Raw genomic sequence first — 20,992 nt, 5'->3', positions numbered from 1 at the left:
AGGAACAGAGACCTCCTGCCAATAATCAGTATCAACTGCCAGCAATGTGAGTCAGCCCACATCAAGCCTTCAGGTATCTGTAGCCCCAATCAACTGTATCAAATTTTTCACCCACAGAAAGGATAATAAATGTTTATTGATGGGGGTGGTATTAATGATAATAAATATAAATATCTATTTTTAAGTCATCATGTTTTGTGATAATTTGTTATGGAACAATAGATAACTAATGTGCAACCATGCAGGGTTAAACTAAATAATGTATAAATTTGGCTGGCAATAGTAAGCCCTTCAAAATAATTCGCAGTTAGTTACCAGTATTGCATAATGCATGCATGCATGTCTTTTTTCACCAAAGATTGCAAGTCTCTTGAAAAAGAGGACTGCAACTCATTCCTTCCTTTTGTTGTATACTCTGACTCTACTCATCCCTCTCCATTCCCTGGCACAGTGCTGGACACACATAAAACTGAAGCCCAATCGATAATTCTTGAGTTGGCTGAATTAAATCTAAAAGTGATTTTTTTTTTGTCATTTTTGTCACTGTGAGGATAACTTCCCATTTCCTAAAATATTTGATTATCTCTTTTGGTGCAGTTGATGTGTTTCTGGGCTGTTATGTGCTAGTTTGTAATGTGTCTGCAACAAAAATGTTAAAAAATAGGGATGGGGTTGGGAGTGTAGCTCATTCCTAGAACTCCTGCATAACATGCATGTGGCCCTGAGCACTACAGAGGCACTAGTGGGTGGGGAAGGACTGGGACCTGGCGAACAGCCAGAAAAATCACACAGTTAACACAGGGATTCAAGACTCATGGGTCTGAGACCCACAGGTGCTGCTGTAACTAGTTTTTTGTTCAGAAGACATTGTTGTGATTGTTGATGTCCATGACCCTGGCTAGTTGCTTTGATTATAAGCATGTCTCATGTTTATAAAGGATTTAATACCACAAAGTATTAAAAACATAACCAAATCAAACCTCATCCCCTACTGATAACTTATCTTCTTTGTATGTCAAGGACAACAGACCATTACATTCTTTGGTAACACTCAAGGAAAGATTTGTAATTCTAGTCTTTTCCCTTAAGCATTTAGTCTGCTCTTTATGATACGAATTTCATAGAATCATTAAGGTCCCACATGATGTGGGCCTGGAGTTCAAGTATGATATTGGTAGGAGAAAAGTCCATTTATTTGTGAGATACTGTAAATTTGGTGTTGGTGTCTAGCAACAAGATAACTGTGTAAACAAGCAGAGGACAGTGGCCAGTCATGGCCATTTTGGTTTCTTGCTTGGGAGTAAAGTAACCTGACACCACTGATTTCTGTGATGGCAGATGGGCATTCATAAAGGAACATAACTACAAATAATAATCACATTTGTTGAGTTCTAACTATATGCCAGATGATATGCTAAGCACTTAACATTCTTTTCCTAATTAATCTTCAAACAATTCAGTGAGGAACCTGCTATTATCATAAATGCAATTTTACAGGCAAGGAAGCTGAAGCTTAGGTCAAGCTCGGGAAACTCAGATACGCTGTGCTATCCTCTTCATCCTCATTTTCAGATGGAGAATCGTGAACTCAAGCTAGAATGGGATGAGTTAGATAAGGCTTTCTCCTTCTTTCTTAGTTTACTTTTTTAAAAAATAATTTTGACCAACTATTTTGGCAGTTCAATACAAACTTGATCCAGAGAGATAATAGACTGTGTATTGAAAAGTTCATCTGCTGGAGTCAGACAGACCAATGACGGAAACCCAGCTCCATCACTTACTGGCTATATGACCTTAAGGAAGTTTCTTACAGTTCATTTTCTTATCTGTAAAAGACGAATGATGACCCAACTTGTAGGGTTGCTTCCCTCAGTCTTTTTCCACAGGAACCAAAGTGACCTTTTCAAAATGCAAAACTGACCAAGTAACCCAACTCCAACTTAAAATTCTACCACAGGATTTCATTGTTCTTAAGATATAAACTGATCCCCTTCACATGACTTTCAAAATTTTTCCTGGAATGACCCCTACTCACCTCCCAGAACTCATCTTCAGCGATGCTTCCCCTGGGCCCTAGACACCCACCTATCCTGTCATTACAGGACTTTTGCCACATGGTGTTCTTCTTGTCCAAAAAGTTCTGCCTCCCTTCCTGGTCCACTGCCCCTCCATCCCACATAGCCTAACTACACCCTCCCTTCATTACACACATCCCAGTTGTAATTTTACACATGAAAGAGACTCTGGTTAATGCCTTTCTTCCCCAGCAGAACCTAAGCCCCATTGGGGAGAGACTAGGGCTCTGATGGCTCATCTTTGTATCCCAGCTCCTAGATTAGGAATTGGCACATGCCATTCAGAACAATTAATGGATTGGTTAGCACTGCTAAAACTTTGCTGCCCCTACTAAGTCATACTTTTTAACCTATGAAACAAGTCAGTGTTTGGACCATATGGGGATAAAGTAACAATTTCTCAAAGTATGGTCCAATGACCACCAGTGTCAGAATAACCTACTGCTTAAATGTAGGTTCCCATACTGCACTCCCAGAGATATGATTTGTTAGGTCTAGGCTAGTTTCCAAAGTTTACGTGACTAATAAGCTCACCTGGGTGATTTGAGAATCACTGGTAAGGAAAGAAGAGGAAGAAACCTATTTACAGTCTCACTACCTTTTAATAAACTCTCACAGGTAGTGGCAAGGGCACCATTTCCAGTCCTGGATCCTGAACTCACTGTAGGGCCTGTTGCTTCCAAGAGAATTTCTTAGAACTAAGGCCAAGATTAGAAAAGAAACAAGTCTTGTTCCCAGCTCTCTGCTGGGTGATGTTCCTGGCTCCTACTATAATATACCTAGGACATTAGGCCTAGGGTTGAGGGGAGAGGGTAAAGAAACTGGAATTCAATAGACAAGTTATTGAGCCACATGATTTCTCTTTGTCCAGAAAGTTGTGCCCCCTTTACCCCTTCTACCACCCATCCAATTAAAATAGCTTAATTATCCCTAATTATGGAGGACCCAGGATCCAGGGGTGTCTCATTCATTATTTATCAAATCAAGTAAATTCTACTTCAAATGTTTCAGGTACCATGCTCTTCTAAAGATACAATGGTGAAGGGGGACAAAAACAAAATAAAAAAGATGCTCCCAGCCTACTAATGGGGCAGTTACCATCTATTGGTAATATATATATAAGTGAAATAATTTTATAAACATATGTAAAACCATAACTATCTAAGCTCTACAAAAGACCTGAGCATCAGTTGGAATATGACGACAATGTAACTATAAATAAGATTTTGATGAAGAATTACATAAAAAGTAAAATTGTGATACACTACACTCCTAATAGATAGGTGGGGCTTTTAAAAACATTTTAAATTACATCATGAATTATTAGATGATTATTATACTTTGCTAAAGTGAGATAGAATTCATCACCAGTTCTATTTCTATTATTTTGTTACAGATGTGACAGGGGGCTTTTACACAACTAAATGAATAAATGAGATTTTTGTTAAATCCTCATCACTCAATGTTTTCATCTCCTTACACTTTGTTAGAAGGTCAAAAACCATCTTATTTGCAAAAAGATGTGTTACTCAAAGTAATCACTATCTGTCTCTGAAAATATCACAAAGATTTTACCAAAACTTATCAAGTTACAATTAATTGTTCTTTTTACTCTTTCATTTAGACACATCTTTATTATGGAGCTAAAATTAGATGAAATTGAAATTTTTAAATTCCACAAAATTGGAATTTATGCATGTCACAATTTTTCTTTTTCCTTTTCTGTATGTGTGTGTGTGTGTGTGTGTGTGTGTGCGTGCATGTAGTGCTGGGGTTTGAACCCAGGGGTGCTCTACCACTGAGTTATATCTCCAGCACCCTTTATTTTTTATTTTGAGACAGGGTGTTGCTAAGTTGCCCAGGTAGCCTCAATCTTGCAACCCTCCTGCCTCAGCCTCCTAAATCGCTGGAATTACAGGTGTGTGACACCAGGTCTGGCTACAATTTTTCTTCTTGATTGAGAACAAAGTCCTATTTCAATTATTTAGACCATTTTAAAGTGCCTTAAGATATTACAGATAAGCAGAAATTGGTATTATAAAATATGCAGGTTTGTAATTCAAGATTAAGCAGTAAGTTGACAATTATATATTTGATAGAATTAATGGAAACTGTCAAATGTCTGAGAAGGAAAAATTAATTCTAATGAAAAGAAATGATTTCCTAAAGTCCAGAGCATTATAAATTCAGATTACATTTTGGTAACACTTCATTTTGCCAGATGCAAAAGGAGATGCTTTTAAGACAGCATCTTAGTTGTACCCCCAAAAAAGTTGTACCCCAAATAGACCTTTGCTTTTTAAAACTGTTTTGCTTATCCTCTTTGTAAAATAAACAAAAAGAAGATAAAGTATTATATGACTAATAGATATAGGACTTACAAAAGTACAAAAATAATTAGAGGCATTATTTATAAAATTTATGATATAGTTTTATCAAGGCAACAAGGATATAATAGAAATGAATAAATGAACAAAATGAGTGGCAGTGAGATTCATGCCTAAACAAGAATGAACATGGATTTACTGTAGCATTATTACCTCTAACTATATCTGTTTCAACTTAACTTGAGTATGGTTATGAAATGAACTGAAACTTCCTACTGAACAACAACCAGTGAAACTAATTTCCTTGGATTTTTTTATGAGCCGAGATAACATCAGGTTTGTTTCGTAGACCAAAACTGCTAAATTTTCTTGTGACTTTTTCTTTTTGAATTAAGATGGTCTAGGAGAAACTTTTTAAAAAGCAGGTAGTGGTGGTATGATTGCAGTAATCCCCCCCAAAAAAATGTGCAAAAGGAAACAGTTTGTTGCTTAAAAGATAATGAAACTATTGTTTCAAGAGAGATACTTTCAACGTACCCCAAATAGACCTTTGCTTTTTAAAACTGTTTTGTTTAGCTCTAATTCACATAAAATTCATCCAATTCAGTAGTTTTTGTTTTAGTATGTTCACAGGGTTGTACACTAAAATGTAATTTTAAAACATTTTCACTCACACACACACTCAAATTGGCAATTTCTTCCCAATCTTTCACTTTTTTTCCAGGATAGATTTCTTTCAAGTCAGTGTGAAGCAACCCAAAGTTGTATAAAGACTGGTTTAGAGGTGTTCTTTGGAGTTACAGAGCCATCAGCACTTGAGAGGATAATGAGATACTAGCCTATTCCGCTCATCTGTTGAGTGCTAGCCAATCTTTTCTAAATTGAAGTAAAATTCACAAGGCATAATTAGCCATCTTAAGGTAGATAATTGAGTGGCATTTTGTACATCCACAATGTGCAACTACTATTGCTACCTAGTTCCAGTATATTTTATTGCCCCCGAAGGAAACCTTATACCCATTAAAGAGTTATTCCCATTCTCTCCTAGCTGCCCCTGGACCACCAATCTGAAATCTTACAGGGCTACCTATTCTGGATATTTCATATAAGTGGGATTATATGTGACCTTTTGCATCTGGCTTGCTTCACTTAACATAAGATTTTTCCAGGTTTATTCACATTGTAGTATGTATCAGTATCTACTTTGTTCTTTTTTATGACTAAATTATTGCATGTATATATTCAAGTTGTTTATCTGTTTTTCTGTTTTTGGACTGTTTCCATTCCTTCCCTCCTTTTCCTCACACATCACACTCGGTACTAAGGGCCTAGCACAGTTTCATGATATATATGAGCTTTAAGATAGAGTGAAGGAAAAAACAAAAAACAAAAACAAAAACACTGAGAAGGCAGTCAGGAAACTTTTTTTTCTTTTTCTTTCTTTTTTTTTTTTTTTCAGTACTGGTGATTGAATCCACGGGTTGCTGCATTATAGGCCTGTGCCATAGCACCTGGCCTACGTTTAACTTTTTCATGATTTGCCAAAATGTTTTCTATAGTGGTTGAACAATTTTATATTACCATCAGCAATGTATGAGGGTTCCAATTTCTCTACATCCTCACCTCACCAATGGTGGTTATTTTCAGCCATGGTTGTGTTTTTTATTATAGTCATTCAAGTAGGTATGAAATGGTATAGCCAATAATCTTTTGACAAAGGAAAATGAATTTTTTTTTACTATAAGCCTAAATAAACATTCAAAAAGTTAGGCACAGCTGTGTGTACCTGTAATCCCAGCAACTCAGGAGGCTGAGGGAGGAGGATCTCAAGTTTGAGGTCAGCTCAGCAACTTAGTGAGACCCTATCTCAAAATAAAAAATAAAAAGGGCCAGGGATATGGCTTAGTTGGTAGAGGGCCCCTGGGTCAAATCCACAGTACACAAATACAAAATAAATATTCAAGAAAATGTAAAATGCAAATTTTCTTTGAACATATTTTCTTGAAGGCATAATGTTAATCTCTGAAAATATATAAACATGTGCTTTCCCTATGCTTCTCCTAGAAATAATGCAAAATATAAAATTGAGACCTAAGGTAAAGTTTGAGTAAATGAAAAGTGCTACTAAACTCTTTCTGACCAAAGAAGGAGCACTGCCTTTGTTGCACATTATTACTTCCTAATTCAAAAATAAAAATGATAAATATTTAATATCTTAGTCCCAAAATAAGGTAAGACACAGACCTAATGAAATAAGGCACTACCACCTTTAATATTCCATATTGCACTCTTTGATTTCAGGGAATACAGCAATGTATTCTTTGACAGTAGTCAGAGGTTGGAATAGGTGACATAGTTAAATTAAAAACTCATGGTTCCACTGTACAACATATATGTATACAAAATATCCCACAAGGACCAAAATAGCTGTTCTTAAAGCCAAGGGTTGGGCTGGGGATATAGCTCAGTTGGTAGTGTGCTTGCCTTACATGCACAAGGCCCTGGGTTCAATCCCCAGCACTGAAAAAAAAAAAGCCATGGCTTGCCCTTAACAGAAATATACCTAAGGTAGGAAAGACAGTCTACAATTGTACCTTGATTAAAGGAGGCCTTGCCAATACCCAGGTTGTCTGACAACTTGATTTTTACATACCTGGGGAATGAATCATAGCAAGATGAAGGATGGGTGAGGTCACCCCTTTCTTTTGTAAGGTGGGAGCACAGACTGAGAAAGGAGGGGAAAAAACTACCTCATCTGCTTTTTTAGGAAGGTGAGTTTTATGAAAAAATACATGCAGATGAGAAATAGTAATTGATTCCTTTGAAACTTCATTTTCCACATATTCCCTGTAAAATCTTCCTGTGCACTTTCTCCAGTTTAAAAACTGCTGAAATATGTAATGCTAACTCCTCATCCCTTCAGTCCTCAGTGATTGCCCTATGATCACTATCTCCTATGAAACTCTCCAGCTCTCATGGTCTATTCTTCATCATTTAGGAATGAATTTCTCCCTAAGTGACTAGAAAGCAGTCAACTTTATTTTCATGTGTGGCTGCTGGAATTCATCTCATTTTATATACTAATACACTCATACATTATGCCAGGTACAATGGCATTTCAGGAAAAGAGGGTAATGTAAGTTTTAAATCATTAAGAATAAGAATTTTGATTTAAAAAAATACAAAGTGAGAAATGCATTTTAGGGAAGAGCATATGTTTGTTAGGCTAAAAATTCAGCTGTTGTAATAAAGATTGTTTCAACAAAAGCTCCTTTGGCCTTATTTCCCTTCCTTAACATGCTAATCTTGTTCTTACCTGAGGGCTGTTGTACCTGTTTCTTCTGCTGGAATGCTTTTCACCAGGTCTGTCCCGACTGGTTCCTAATTGTCATTCAGAACTCACCAGGTCTTCTCCTCAGGAAGGCCTTCCTTGATCATACAAAAGGAGCCACCCAGTCATATTTTATCACACCATAGGGTAGGGGATATGCAGTGCTTGCCTTAGCATGCATGAAGCCCCACTCAGCACAGTCGACAAAACAAGTATGCAGAAAGGAATAGGGCTTCAATGAGGAAACCAGGTTTTACATGGCAAAGTTCCCCAAAGTGGGGGTTAGAGACAGATAAGAAGCATCAGATCTTTAGGAATGTCCCACTTTAGTGACTAGAGTAGTGTAAGAGACCTTATAAGAAATCTAAAAGGTTGACTAGAATGGTTCCTGAAGATAGGAAAAAGTTTCAGTGAAGGATAAGTCAATGGGGAGCAAGTGTTCTCTCTCAGAGTGGAAAAATGGGAATAGGAAAAAGGCGATTGAATCTAGAAAGATCATTTTTGACTACTGAGTAAAGGAGTAATTTGTCAGTAAAGGGAAGTACTCTAGTGGGATTGAAATGAGCTACAAAATAGAGAAGACTGAACATACTGTAACCTGAAATTAATGGACCTCTAGGGAGTCCAAGAGCCACCTTCAGGGACTTTGAAACTCAGAAGTCATGCAAAATTTTGTGCATGCATCAAGGGTTAGAGAAACGGATTTTTAGCGTTATTATTTTCCAAAAGGTCGCGATGGAAAGGTTACTAACCACTGCTGAAGAAAAAGGGAACAGACAAGTTGGGGGGGGGGGGGATCTGAGGTCCAGAGAAGCCTAAGCTTTAAGAGAGAAAATGAAAAACCTCTTTCCTAATCTAAGGAAACGCTATAAACAGATAGAAGAGATAGTTCACAATTACTTCATCATCTCATTAAAATAGGTATTAAAGACTGAGCTGGAAACTTGGGAAGCTTGTGCAAACACGCTCCAGCAAAGGGAGCCTGAGGAAGCCGGGAAGACTGAGTGAAATGGTGCGTTGATTCCTTGGCAAAGGCTGCAGCTCTAGAGTTTTTTCCTTGTTCCTAAGGGAAGCACATGCTCCATGCGCAACGTCTCGGTGCTGGCGTGGTCCCGAAGGCTGGGCATCACTGACTTTGTTGTACAACCAGTACGAGTCCCTCACTAGACTAGCCGACCCGACTGGGAGCAAGAGCGGTCTTATCACAAAAGGCAATTAACACGATCCATAAAGTTTGGCAGTGAGGCAGCTCAAGGGGAAGAAGTGGATGGTTCAGACTCGGTACAAGCTGTACGTCCGAACTTCCCCATAGTTGCCATACTTTCTCTGCAGGGCTTGAAACGCTGCCTCCAGTCGACCTCTCCACCTGTCATCATCTCTGAATCATCACGCCCTATTTCGACATCTCCTTTCCCAGCCTTCAGCTCTCAGCCTGGCGCAGAGCCCATTCACCGCCGGGGCCCTGGAGAATTCATTCATTCAACCACTGTGGGGTTTACTGAGACTGCGTGTGTAAGGCTCAGTGCCAGAGATTGGGGCCTTGGACCCAGCGGGTCCTGCAGAGGTCCCCGCGGTCGGACACTCCAGAATCGACCTGGGCCTAACGGGCCGCCGCGGTCTTGCCTGGCAGTGGGGAGGGCCCCAACCCATGTGTCGCAACAACTTCCCAGACTGGCACCGGGGCAGTGCCAGGGTGAAGCCGGGTCCAGGCTGGCTCCGCCTCTCACCCTCCACGAGATCCCGCGGGAACAGAGCTCTCGTGCCCGGGAACGCACTTCTAGACGCTGCGCGTCCGGGCACTTGGATCGCGCGCTCAAGCGCTGATCGTAACGGTACTGTCAGTGGTTTGACCTTGAAGGCCTGGCACCGCACCCATCCCGCGATCCCGCCCGCAGCGCCTGCAGTCCCTCAGGTGCCAGCCTGGGGCCCAAAGTCGGTCCCTAACTCCCACCAGCGCTTCGCTCTCTTTCTTTAGCCAATCGGAGATAGAAGTGGTGCGAGCCAATGGCCGCAGCCAAAGTATCGAGAGTGGTGGAGCCTATCAAAGTTCTGCCTTAAGTTTCTCCCGCCCCTGAAAAGTCAGAGGCGGGCTGATCTTACATGTCCGCCAATCAGTGACCAATAAACAAGAAGCTTCCAAGATCAAAGGGGAAGGGGTGGGATCTCAGCGGCAGCAACGCCTCGGGGAAGAGGAATGACAGGCAACTTCGCGAATACCGCAGACATATTTTCCCTACGTGAGGAGAGGGGTGGGGCTAAGTTGGCGCCTTCACCAATGGTTGGTTGGGGGGCGTATCCGCGGGCCAAGCGGGAGCCGGAGGCCCGGGGCTCTCTGGGCCGCGCCTGAGGCGGAGGCAACGGGGCCGGGGGGCGGCGGCAGTAGTGGCGGCAGCGGCGCGGGTGTGCGCCGCGGCTGGCCCGGGTGGATGGAGTTGGAGGGGCGGAGTGCAGGCGGTGTGGCGGGGGGGCCAGCGGCTGGGCCCGGGCGGAGCCCCGGGGAGTCTGCGCTGCTGGACGGGTGGCTGCAGCGGGGCGTGGGCCGGGGGGCCGGCGGTGGGGAGGCCGGGGCCTGCAGGCCCCCGGTACGGCAGGATCCGGACTCCGGCCCGGACTACGAGGCGCTGCCGGCTGGAGCCACTGTCACCACGCACATGGTGGCGGGCGCCGTGGCAGGGATCCTGGAGCATTGCGTGATGTACCCCATCGACTGCGTCAAGGTGAGACCTGGACCGGGCTCCGAACCCGACCTGGGGCTGACCGAACCCGAGTCCCGTCTAGTGCCAGGATCCTAACTGAGAGCTGGAGTCGACGGGGTTCCTTCTTGGCTCCGGCCGCTTCACACGATTCGAACTGATACTCCATGCAAGCAAGGTCCGGGCTGGGAGTTGAGCCCAGTCTGGAGCCAGGACTTATTTCTAACCGTCAGTGAGATCTCAATCAGGACTTACGATAAAAAATCTGTCTGCCAAAGTCCTGGATCCCACCTGGGACTAAACAGGTATAGGGTGGGATGGGGGGTCCTGAAGCACAGGTAAGTGCTACTACTAATTCGATTAAGGTGAAGCCGACTGGCGTGAATCAAGACAGTGAACTGGATCGGATGGCTTGCAATCTTCTTTGGGTAGGTGCTTTTACCAGCTTCGTGCCGACTCTTCCCTTAGAAGTGAGGAGGCAGGATCCGCAATCTGGGATCTCTCAGCTAGATAAAAGACGTATTAAATCCTATCCCGTGAGTGATTGGAAGTCGTTTTGCAGTCAGAAGTCAGAGTTCCAGACTGGAAGTAGTATGGGAAAGATCGTGTTCGGGAAAAGGTTTCGATTTCTCTATGAAACAAGCATGATATCCCACCTATTTCCTGAACATAAAAATTGAACCGTGATTAAGATTGTGTGTGTGCGTCAGCCCCCACACAAGAAAGGAAACTTTAATGTATTTCTTTGGGCGCCTAAAGTTGACAAAAAGGGGAAAGTTGCCTAGAAGGGAAGTGTGATGGTATTAGAAAGTAGATGTAAGTGTGAAGAAAATAGAACGAGATCGACACAACGCTACAATTAGTGTGAAAGTAAAACTAATTTCATCCACAACCAAGCAGGATGATTAATGGATCCAGAGGCGAGGCCCTTCTGAAGAAAGCTGAGTGAAGATGGGAAAGAATATTGTCTTTGCAGTTTTTATTCCCGAAGTTAGTAAAGGTGCCAACCACCAAACCTGAGGTCTAAATTGAAGGGGAAGTAAACTCCAGGAGTCTGTTGAAATAAACATGATCGAGCCTGGTGCTTCCTTTACGTGTTAAGGGAAATGGTCAAACAATATCCTGGCAGATTTTGTATATTTTCTCCTCAAATTAGGAAAATGTCTTGTATTCAGAAGAAAAGAGTGTCAGTTTGGGCCATACAAAACAACCCTCTTCTGCTTGCCACAGGTTCCAGTTACCATTTCATGTTTTCATAGTAATGTGGATGAAGAAATGGGGAAAGAGCTCATGAAGCTTTGTGAATGACACTGAGTTGGTTCTAGTGCATTACAAGGTTAACTCCTAACAAGGACCATAGCCTCTGAAAATGTGGTTTAATGCACTTAACTAACATGATTAGAATTTTAAATGCCCTTGTTGATCGATTGAGAGAAATAAACCAGTAAATTCCATGAGAAAGAAATAGAACCTTTGAAATGTAAAATGAATAAATACTAATAAAAAAGATTCAGACATTTATGTAGTGGACTCTAGGCTGAATGACTGGGAGTTAATAATGCTACATATCCAAAAGTTAATATGATCTAGCTGCAGAGTAACCTCACTCTACTTCAATCCTGAGTAGAATGCAGGATTTATGGTGCAGTTTCAGGATGAGTATCAGATGAAAAACAGATAAGGGAAAGCAATTTAATGACTTGAAAAATACAATGTAATAAATAATGTGACAAAGATATTACTACAACTTTAACTGTTGTGCCATTACAACATAATGGGAGACTCTCCTTACACTGTATATTTTCATAATGCTATTGATGCTATTGTTGCCATGAACATTTTGTAAATTCCTCTGTTAGAAATGCCTCCAGAATATTTGTGTGCATATCCTTAATGTGGGCAAATCTTTGTCCTATAAAAAAAAAAAAATATATATATATATATATATATATATATATATATATATATATATACCAGAAGATTGATTTAGGGGCCAGGCTATAGGTCAGTGGCAGAGTGCTTGCCTAGCATGTGTGAGGCACTGGGTTTGATCCTAAGCACCGGGTAAAAATAAAGGCATTCTGTCCATATTCAACTACAAAAAAATATTTAAAAACAAAAAAAGATTAATTTAGTAGGAACAGAGATCACTCAGAATCATATACTATGAATGGGTCAGAGCTCACAATGGGAACTATTTCTTGGGGTCAAAGATTAGGTAGGATTGGATAGCAAGGAGATTGATTTACTTCTTGAGGCCTATGTGCCCACTGAGGAACACTTGTGAAAGAGGAGTTCCAGAAATGCTTTGCATAACCACAGCAATACTGGAATAAGTCTCTTATACCCTTCCAAGGCAACTATTTGGAAAAAGTTATTATTCATTTACATGAACTTTGGAATTTTTGTTTTTGAAAAAATAGTCATGCAGGGATGGGGAAGTAGCTCAGTGGTAGAGCACTTGCCTAATATGCACAAGGCCCAGGGTTCAATCCCCAGAAATACAAAAAAGAAAAAATAAAATTAGTCATGCAACATTACAGTCATGCCTCAAAGCCATACATCAAGGAAGTAATAATTTGATCTGAATGAAAAATGTTCAGGAGTCTTCAAAAATCAAGAATCACTTTCCTTTGCCATTAATGCTGGAATTTAAATGATTAGAGGAGAGACCAGTATGAGTTAGTGTCCATTTGTCAAATGCTGTTGTGCGTGCATGAAAGTAAAATTCAAATCCTGACCTTCCCAGTTCACTTGTGCCCTGGCAGCTGTTCTTTTTTACCATAAATCCATGGTGGAGAGGAAAAGCAGCTCAATTTTACCCAAAGACAGGTATCCATGTTGCAGTCAAAAGGGCAACCACAGTGTTTGCAAATGAAAGCTGGTGTTGCTTCTTGGCATGCAAACCTGTGTATCCCCACTCACTTATCAGGGTCAAGTTGACTTAAAATATCCTTGGGAGGGACCATGAGAAGTCAACAGCCTTGGTAGGCCATGGCTATCCACCCATCTATTTTTGTGGTCATAATAGGGAGGTTTGGGAACCCAGATAAACCCCAGTTTCCTTTTCTAGGCCTCAGAAGCAAGCATCAGACTTTATCTATAGGGATAGGCTCTGCAACCCAAAGCAGTGACAACCCTTCTCAAAACCATCTGACTAAAGTCCCCACCTGCTACCAAGGTACTGTTTTTGGTTCTGCAGCAGTGAAACAAGTTATCAACTTACATAACAAGTTGAAGAGGGAAAGAGCAGAGGGAGAGAAATCTTTTCCATTCTGGATATAAATTGTTATCTATACCCCAGTGCAAGGTTAGGAAATGGAAACAGACATTCGATTTTCTTGCATCTAATAATGATAGCTAAACATTCAATAAATGCCAGCTATTCATGTGCCAAGAACTATCCCACATACATTTAATCTTTGAAACAACTCATTTAATCTTTGAAACACCCTCATAAAGTAGACACCATTTCCATTATTTTATAGATGAAGAAAGGAGGCTTAGAGAGCAGTTAAGTAACTTGTTCAACATCGCAGAGTGTAAGAGGCAGGGACATGATTTGAACCCAGTCTGTGTGACTCCCAAGCCTCCCTTACAGCCTCTCAGAAGCAGATTTCAAGACCCAAGCAAAGCAAACAGTTTCACAACAGGCTTGTCTTGAATATGTGACCTTCAGATTAGCAGGTGAACACATAAGTCATTATAGCCACAAAGAAACTTTAAAATAAACTTTTAAAAATGCAGAATTAAACCTGACTTATTAGTTTAGAACCAGTTGCCAATGCCTGTTTCTGAAAGGTTTATAGAAGAGACAATGCTGCCATGATCTGTAAATTCTTGGATATAAGTAAATATTCCTTAGAGTATTACTTTAATGCAATAAAAAGTCTTTACAGCACATTGTGAAAATAACCAATGGTTATACGTCTTATTTTTTAAATTCCTCTAGCAGTCCCAGGAGCCAGCCATTCTTGGCCACATGTTATAGATGACAGTTTTGAAGCTCTGAAAGGTTAAGTAACATACTTGGGACAATACATCTAGCAAAACTGGGACTCAAACTCAGGCTCGCTTGCTTACTTTTTTTTTTTTCCTTTGTACTAGGAATTGAACACAAGAGTGCTTAACCATTGAACCACATCCCCAGCCCCGTTTTTGTTTTGTTTTGAGACAGGGTCGCACTAAGTTGCTGAGGCTGGCTTTGAACTTGTGATCCTCCTCCCTCAACCTCTCAAGTGGCTGGGATTATGGGCATGCACCACCACACCCAGCCAAACTCAGGTTTTTGAACTCAAATTTTATCTTGTCTTTTACCAAACCACTTATCTCCCTACTAGTTTGGCTCTTCTTCAAAGCACAGCATTGGTATTTCATACTGAAGGCTCTTCAAAATTCTTAGAAATTTCATCTTTCTTTGCAAAGTAGATTTATTGGCCCACAAATTTGGGCATCCTTATTCATTTTTATATTTGGCATAGTTTATACCCAGGTCCTCTCCTTAAGGGAGAAGCATTAAATAGAACCATTGTTAGATTCAGATGCAATTGTAAAATATTTCGTGAAACTTACCATAGTCTACTTTTCTCTGTCTCTTACTAGGGGTTGAACCCAGGGCCTAGCACATGCGAGGCAAGCACTCTACTACTGAGCTACACTCACAGTCTTTTTATTTTGGCCTTAGTTTTTGGCATGCACTACCTCACCTGGCCCAGTTTTTGGGTAAAGAGTTCCAGGTTTCTGAGATCAGAACTTTCAGGATGGGATGCCAAATAGGCCATTGACTAAAGCAGAGCAATGTGATTTCTAAATGTTCCTCCTGTACAAAATCAGTTGTACACAAATTTTTGGAAACACAAAATTGTTAAGCTACCAGACCAGTTTTAAAAAACACCCTTTGAATAAAGCACACTCTTTATTGGAGATTCATGGGGTCTTTTTGGGAAGTGGGAAAGATTGTGTCCTTTGTGATACTGTATTTCTGATTGAACACCCAGTAATTAACCTTTTAAATGTGAAGGGTTTTTTGTTGTTGTTTTTTTGTTTTGTTGTTGGTGGTGGTGGTGGTAGCAGGCAGGAGAAATAACTTCAGGAATGTGGATTACTTGTGGCTAACCAGGACCTGTTAATCTGGTTAGTTTCTTTGCCCCATGCTTTTGAGAAAAAGCATTACTCTTGGATTCCAGTTGGCCAACAGGAAATTTCAAGCTTTTAAATCCAGACTGAATCTAGTGATTGGAATGAAGGAAGATTTTAAACTGTTCTTGGGCATCAGTTACCCCTTGTTTGTTCACCAGTGGCTGTACTCATTACTTTCTGACCTGGTGCAGACATGACTGTGACAAAAGATTCATTCATTAGCAAACATGTTAAGTGCTTTCTGTATGCTAGGCAATAGACATTGATTTAATTTACTTATTTTGAGGTACTGGGGATTGAATCCAGAGGTATGCTACCACTGAGCTATATTCCCAACCCTTTTTATTTTTTATTTTGAGACAGGGTCTCACTAATTTGCCCAGGCTGGCATTGAACTTGGATCCTCCTGCCTCAGTCTCCTGAGTCACTGGGATCAGACATGTGCCACCACACCCAGCTACACATTGATTTTAAACTGTTAGTCTCCACACTACTTTAACCTGAAATGGTTCACAAGAGATTTTTGTGAGGAGGCATATACTTCAGAGAAGGTCTGATTTGGGGAAGTGTTTCAGATGAGATTTAATTTCCCAAATTTCAATAAAATTACCCAAGAACATTATGCAAGTGTTTACACTTTTCATTCCAATTGTTGAATCTTTTAGGAATTCCAAGGATTGTGTTTCACAGAAACTGATTTGTATTTGCTGATGCCAATTTTGGGATTCAGTCAATTTTGATCAGAAATTCAAAAGACCCTTGAGTTTTAGAGACAAGGTTGGTTTCCAGCTAGACACTCCCCACTTTCACAGTTTCAAGGAAAACTATCTTTCCCAGGGAACTGTAGCAGCCTCTGTTAGGAATACTCCTTCTGCCAAGACTAACTTGTAGACCCAGCTGCCCATGCCAAATAGTCTGAAAAGGTATCAAAAAATGAGTCCCCATCTCATTAGTTCATGTATTATGGTCAGTAAGCAGTGCCAGGATTGGTCTTTAGAAATAAATGCAGTAAATATTTGAATTTAGAATCCATTTGTAAAACTCTTAGCTTGAATTTATTAAGGCACAAAAACAACCTCTGAATCACAGGCTTGATATTTATTGCTGGGGCAGTGAATCACCTTGGAGTTCTGAGAAATTACCAAGTGGCCATGTACTTGGGGAAAGCCATGATGTTCCACTCTTGGCGTCATCAATGACTAGAAAAGGAAAAGTCCAAGATTTGGAAAGATGGGACACAGATTTGGAATGAAGTAAAGCAGGGTGCTAGGTATTGCCCCCACAGATTGGCACAGTTGCTTGTAGGAGGCCTGTTCAGTGCCCAAAGCCTGGGTGTTGAGGTGGGGCAAGATGTTGGCCTCGCTGACATTGCTCTCCTTGCTGTAATTTCAGACCCGGATGCAGAGTCTACAGCCTGACCCAGCTGCTCGATATCGCAATGTGTTGGAGGCCCTCAGAAGGATTATAAGAACGGAGGGCCTATGGAGGCCCATGCGGGGGCTGAACGTCACAGCGACAGGCGCAGGGCCTGCTCACGCCCTCTATTTTGCCTGCTACGAAAAGTTGAAAAAGACATTGAGTGATGTAATCCACCCAGGGGGCAATAGCCATATTGCCAATGGTATTGAGCCTTCATGTGCTGGTTCCCCCATTTTCCCAACTCTTTGGGCTTTGCCGCTTCAGTGCTTTCCAGAATCAGCATGGTTTGGAGCTGCAGCTTTGGGCTGGGGTAGGCCAGATTATAGGGGAGGGACTTCCAAACCTGATGTTCTCAGACAACGGGCTGCTGCAACCCCACCCCTCCTCTGGGGCACCTCAGCAAAGGGTTACAGTATCCTCCCTTTCCTACCAGCTTGACTTTTTCCTCTCATCTCCCTGGCATCAACTACTAATGCCTGGTATGGAGACACACACTGAACTACCCCCACTGTTTACTTCTTGATAGTTGGATGGTGTCTTGCTCCTCAGGATGGGATTGGAGGTGGAGGTGACCCAGCTACCCACGGAAGACACTAATGGAGCCCCAGCTCTTCACCTCACCTTTTCAGGATCCCTTTGACCATAGGCAGTTTGTCATTAAGGACATGACAAAGCCTTGACAAGTGAAGGGGGGCAGGGCCAAAGGTCTGTGGAGAATCCAGAGGTTGGAGGTTGGGTGGAATTGAAGGAAGAGATAATAGCCCAGGGTTTTGATTGTCCGAAAACCAAGTTCAGTGTGGAGAGAGTGGGGGATATAGTAGTTCAGGACCGAGGGAAAGGTCTGGATGGACAATGTGAGTTGGAGATGGGCGAGCAGCACAGCAGGATGGAAGACAGGATTGTGTGGTGAAGATCTGACCACCTGGCTCCCATGTTCTCCCTGCAGTGGTGGCAGTCAATATGCTGGCATCCCTTGGCAGATCTGCTTCCTAGCTGGGGCATAAACTGCAATTATTCTTAGGACCATCTGTATTGATAAAAACTGGGCTGTTTTGCCTCTTCTGAGATAGGTGTGGAATGTACATTGATGACATTTACTAAGTTCATGGGAACAAATATTTGTTGAAGCAGAAGTTTAGGAACAGTGGGTGGCCTTCTTTTGGACTGGCTCTTAACATTCCCTTTCCTCATTGCTTTAGCACAGCTACTCGCCTTCATTCGGGCCTCAGTGAATTGGTCAGCCTCTCCTGGCCTTAAATGTGGCAGTTGTTCTCTAATTTGCAGGTGCAGCCGGGTGTGTGGCAACATTACTTCATGATGCAGCCATGAATCCGGCGGAAGGTAATGATTCCTCAGCCTATCTCTGGGTAGAGGCAGCTGTGTGTCTGAGCTTTTCCTCTCTTTCTGGTTTGCAGAAAAAAGCCAGAGAGCATTTCAGTTTTGGTGGGAAATCCTCCCGTGTTACTTTGTTTTACCACCAGAGGGCGCTTGCTCCGTATTTTTAATCCTCCAGAGGAACCCCTTGACAGGAAACATTCACTGGGATTTAATCCATCTTTGGGGCTTCCCTGGAAAAAGAGGTGGCTCTCTATCGGCTTATTCCTGGGCTTTTGTGGAAGTCCCTTTTGTAGTAAAGTTGATGTCTCCTGAAAGTTTAGCAGATTATTTAATTTCTCTTCAAAGAAGTGAAGATGAATTTTGACATTTAAAAGTATTACCTTTCTTCTTGGAACGAAGAACATGGTTGAGATAGGAATGAAAGATTAAATTGTAGAGGTTGGTCCCTGCATTTCTACCTGACTCTTGGCTTCTCATTTGGAGGGAAGTTCTTCAAAAACATTCTCACTGTGAGCGTGAGGTAGTCGGACAAATAAGAAGGGATAGCATAGTTCCAGTTCTGTGTCAGGGCAAGGCCATGGGATGGTAAGGACCACACCTAAGCTGGAGACTTACAGAAGTCGCACCATGTTGTCCACCTGAGGGAGTGGAAGATGTTTAGAAACTAAAGCCCCACTCTTTTTGGCTAAGAATCTTGTTTTCTCTTTGGTAGTACTTTCCCCTCCTCCCCTCTGGGAGAATAACCATCTTCATGTTTTAAGAGTTAGGTGCTGCTCACACCTAAGGATTGGGATTGTTAGTGCTCTGTGTTCATTACATCACTGCCATTGAGTCGCTCCTTGCTGGAGTTGTGAAAGGGCAAGATAGATAGGTACCCATTTCAAGGAGACCCTCTGGAGGTATTAAGCCACAGATATAACCTGTGTTCTAACTGGCTGGTTTTAAAGAAATCCTACTGGGAGTGGGCCCATTACTTTTGACCCTTTACCAGACCTTTGCCTACTTCCTCCCCTCAAGAGGGAAACGAGCTTATCATGTTAACTGGTAGTTAGTTCACTTATACTTTCTTCTCTCTCCATTCCATTGGCTGATCTGCTGATTTGGGACTGTGCATCTGGATATTCTCGGTCACCGGCTGGTTGCTGTCACCATTTTCCTCCTTGTTAATGGCACTCCCAGTGGTCAAGCAGAGGATGCAGATGTACAACTCACCATACCACCGGGTGACAGACTGTGTACGGGCAGTGTGGCAAAATGAAGGGGCTGGAGCCTTTTACCGCAGCTACACCACCCAGCTAACCATGAACGTTCCCTTCCAAGCCATTCACTTCATGACCTATGAATTCCTGCAGGAGCACTTTAACCCCCAGAGACGGTACAACCCCAGCTCCCACGTCCTTTCCGGAGCCTGTGCAGGAGCTGTAGCTGCCGCTGCCACAACCCCACTGGACGTTTGCAAAACACTGCTCAACACCCAGGAATCCCTGGCTTTGAACTCAAACATTACAGGACACATCACAGGCATGGCTAGTGCCTTCAGGACGGTATACCAAGTAGGCGGGGTGACCGCCTACTTCCGAGGGGTGCAGGCTAGAGTAATTTACCAGATCCCCTCCACGGCCATCGCATGGTCTGTGTATGAGTTCTTCAAATACCTGATCACTAAACGGCAAGAAGAGTGGAGAGCCGGCAAATGAAGGAGCACTGTGCAGCCAGGGGTGGACAGCACCGCTGCGTCCTGCCCCCTCCAGCCATGTTCTGTCTCCTGGCGCTCCAGCCTTGAGTGGAGTTGGAAGGAAGGGAGAGGGCCTCCCGGGCTCTCAGTGTCTTGGCTAACACCAGTTCCTGCCAACCTCGTTGCCTCCACCACCTTTCCTTCAGGCCTTGGGCGAGTGCCGCACAGCACCCCTCAGCACTTCTGTCGACCTCCATCCTGGGCCTGGTGACCTGCTCTAGACTGTTATAGAGGGCTAAGCAGCACATTCCCCTGGTTCCTAATAAAACCTTTAAATTAAACGGTTTTGCTGCGTTTGTCTTGCCAAAGGAGAAGTGAAATGCTGTCAGCTGTTGTTTACTTGTCTTGAAGCATAAATCAGAGGACCCAGAGGAAGGTTTATTAAGGATGGCTGTAAGTTTCTGTAAGTTTTTGTTTCTGCTGGTGTTCCTGATTTAAGATGGGTCCCATTTCCCTTGTTTCAGTCTCCCTATCACCTGGAACTCTGGGCATTTGACAATCTAACTCAGCAGGTGCTTTCATTCGCACGAGTGCCTCTTCCCTGGGGCAGCGGCAGGCCACAGCAGAGTAGTAGAGTAGATCTCTCTGCTCCAGTTCTGGGCTCTGCCTGAGCAGTGGAACTTCCCACTCGGCACTGTGTTTTTCGATGTAGTTGTGAAATTAAAATTATTCAGTGAAGCTGCAAGTCCTGAAGTTTGTGTGAGCAATCACACATTTTGTTTGACTTTAAGGCTTTTACCAAGTACTTGAGCACATGTGATCTCATCTAGTTCTCATGAACTAGTGAAGCAGGTGGTGCCTCAGGTGTCATCTCTACTTCATGAGATGGAAGCTCAGAAAGGCTGTGACTTCCATGAGACCTCACTGTAAGTGCAGAACAGAGACCCCAGCCCAGATTTTTTAACCCCAGGAGTGAACCCGACTGGCTGCCTGAA

At 42.4% G+C, this 20,992-nt stretch overlaps 1 protein-coding gene across 3 annotated transcripts; it reads left to right on the top strand.

Annotated features, from left to right (window-relative positions):
* Positions 1–10,104: 10,104 nt before the first annotated feature.
* Positions 10,105–20,333, top strand: Slc25a28 (solute carrier family 25 member 28). Of its 3 annotated transcripts, none has more exons than XM_047554080.1 (4): positions 10,105–10,450; positions 16,958–17,186; positions 18,269–18,325; positions 19,502–20,333. In XM_047554080.1, the coding sequence occupies exons 1-4, from the start codon at positions 10,160–10,162 to the stop codon at positions 20,017–20,019; spliced, it is 1,095 nt and encodes a 364-aa protein (XP_047410036.1). In that variant the 5' UTR covers positions 10,105–10,159; the 3' UTR covers positions 20,020–20,333. The 3 variants fall into 3 exon arrangements, with proteins under 3 accessions (XP_047410036.1, XP_047410037.1, XP_047410038.1); XM_047554081.1 differs by lacking the exon at positions 10,105–10,450 and adding an exon at positions 10,474–10,854; XM_047554082.1 differs by lacking the exon at positions 10,105–10,450 and adding an exon at positions 12,477–13,607.
* The last annotated feature ends 659 nt before the right edge of the window (positions 20,334–20,992 follow it).

Source organism: Sciurus carolinensis, chromosome 5 (genome assembly GCF_902686445.1).
Source record: "Sciurus carolinensis chromosome 5, mSciCar1.2, whole genome shotgun sequence".
Taxonomy (NCBI): Eukaryota; Metazoa; Chordata; class Mammalia; order Rodentia; family Sciuridae; genus Sciurus; species Sciurus carolinensis.
The sequence above is the reverse complement of the archived record's forward strand: the minus strand, read 5'-3'. Positions and strand labels throughout refer to the sequence as shown.

Coding starts and splice junctions, on each gene's coding strand:
- Slc25a28 (XM_047554080.1), top strand. CDS start 10,160: ATGGAGTTGGAGGGGCGGAGTGCAGGCGGTGTGGCGGGGGGGCCAGCG. Junction 17,187..18,268: donor CAATAGCCATATTGCCAATG/GTATTGAGCCTT, acceptor TCTAATTTGCAG/GTGCAGCCGGGTGTGTGGCA. Junction 18,326..19,501: donor AGCCATGAATCCGGCGGAAG/GTAATGATTCCT, acceptor TGGCACTCCCAG/TGGTCAAGCAGAGGATGCAG.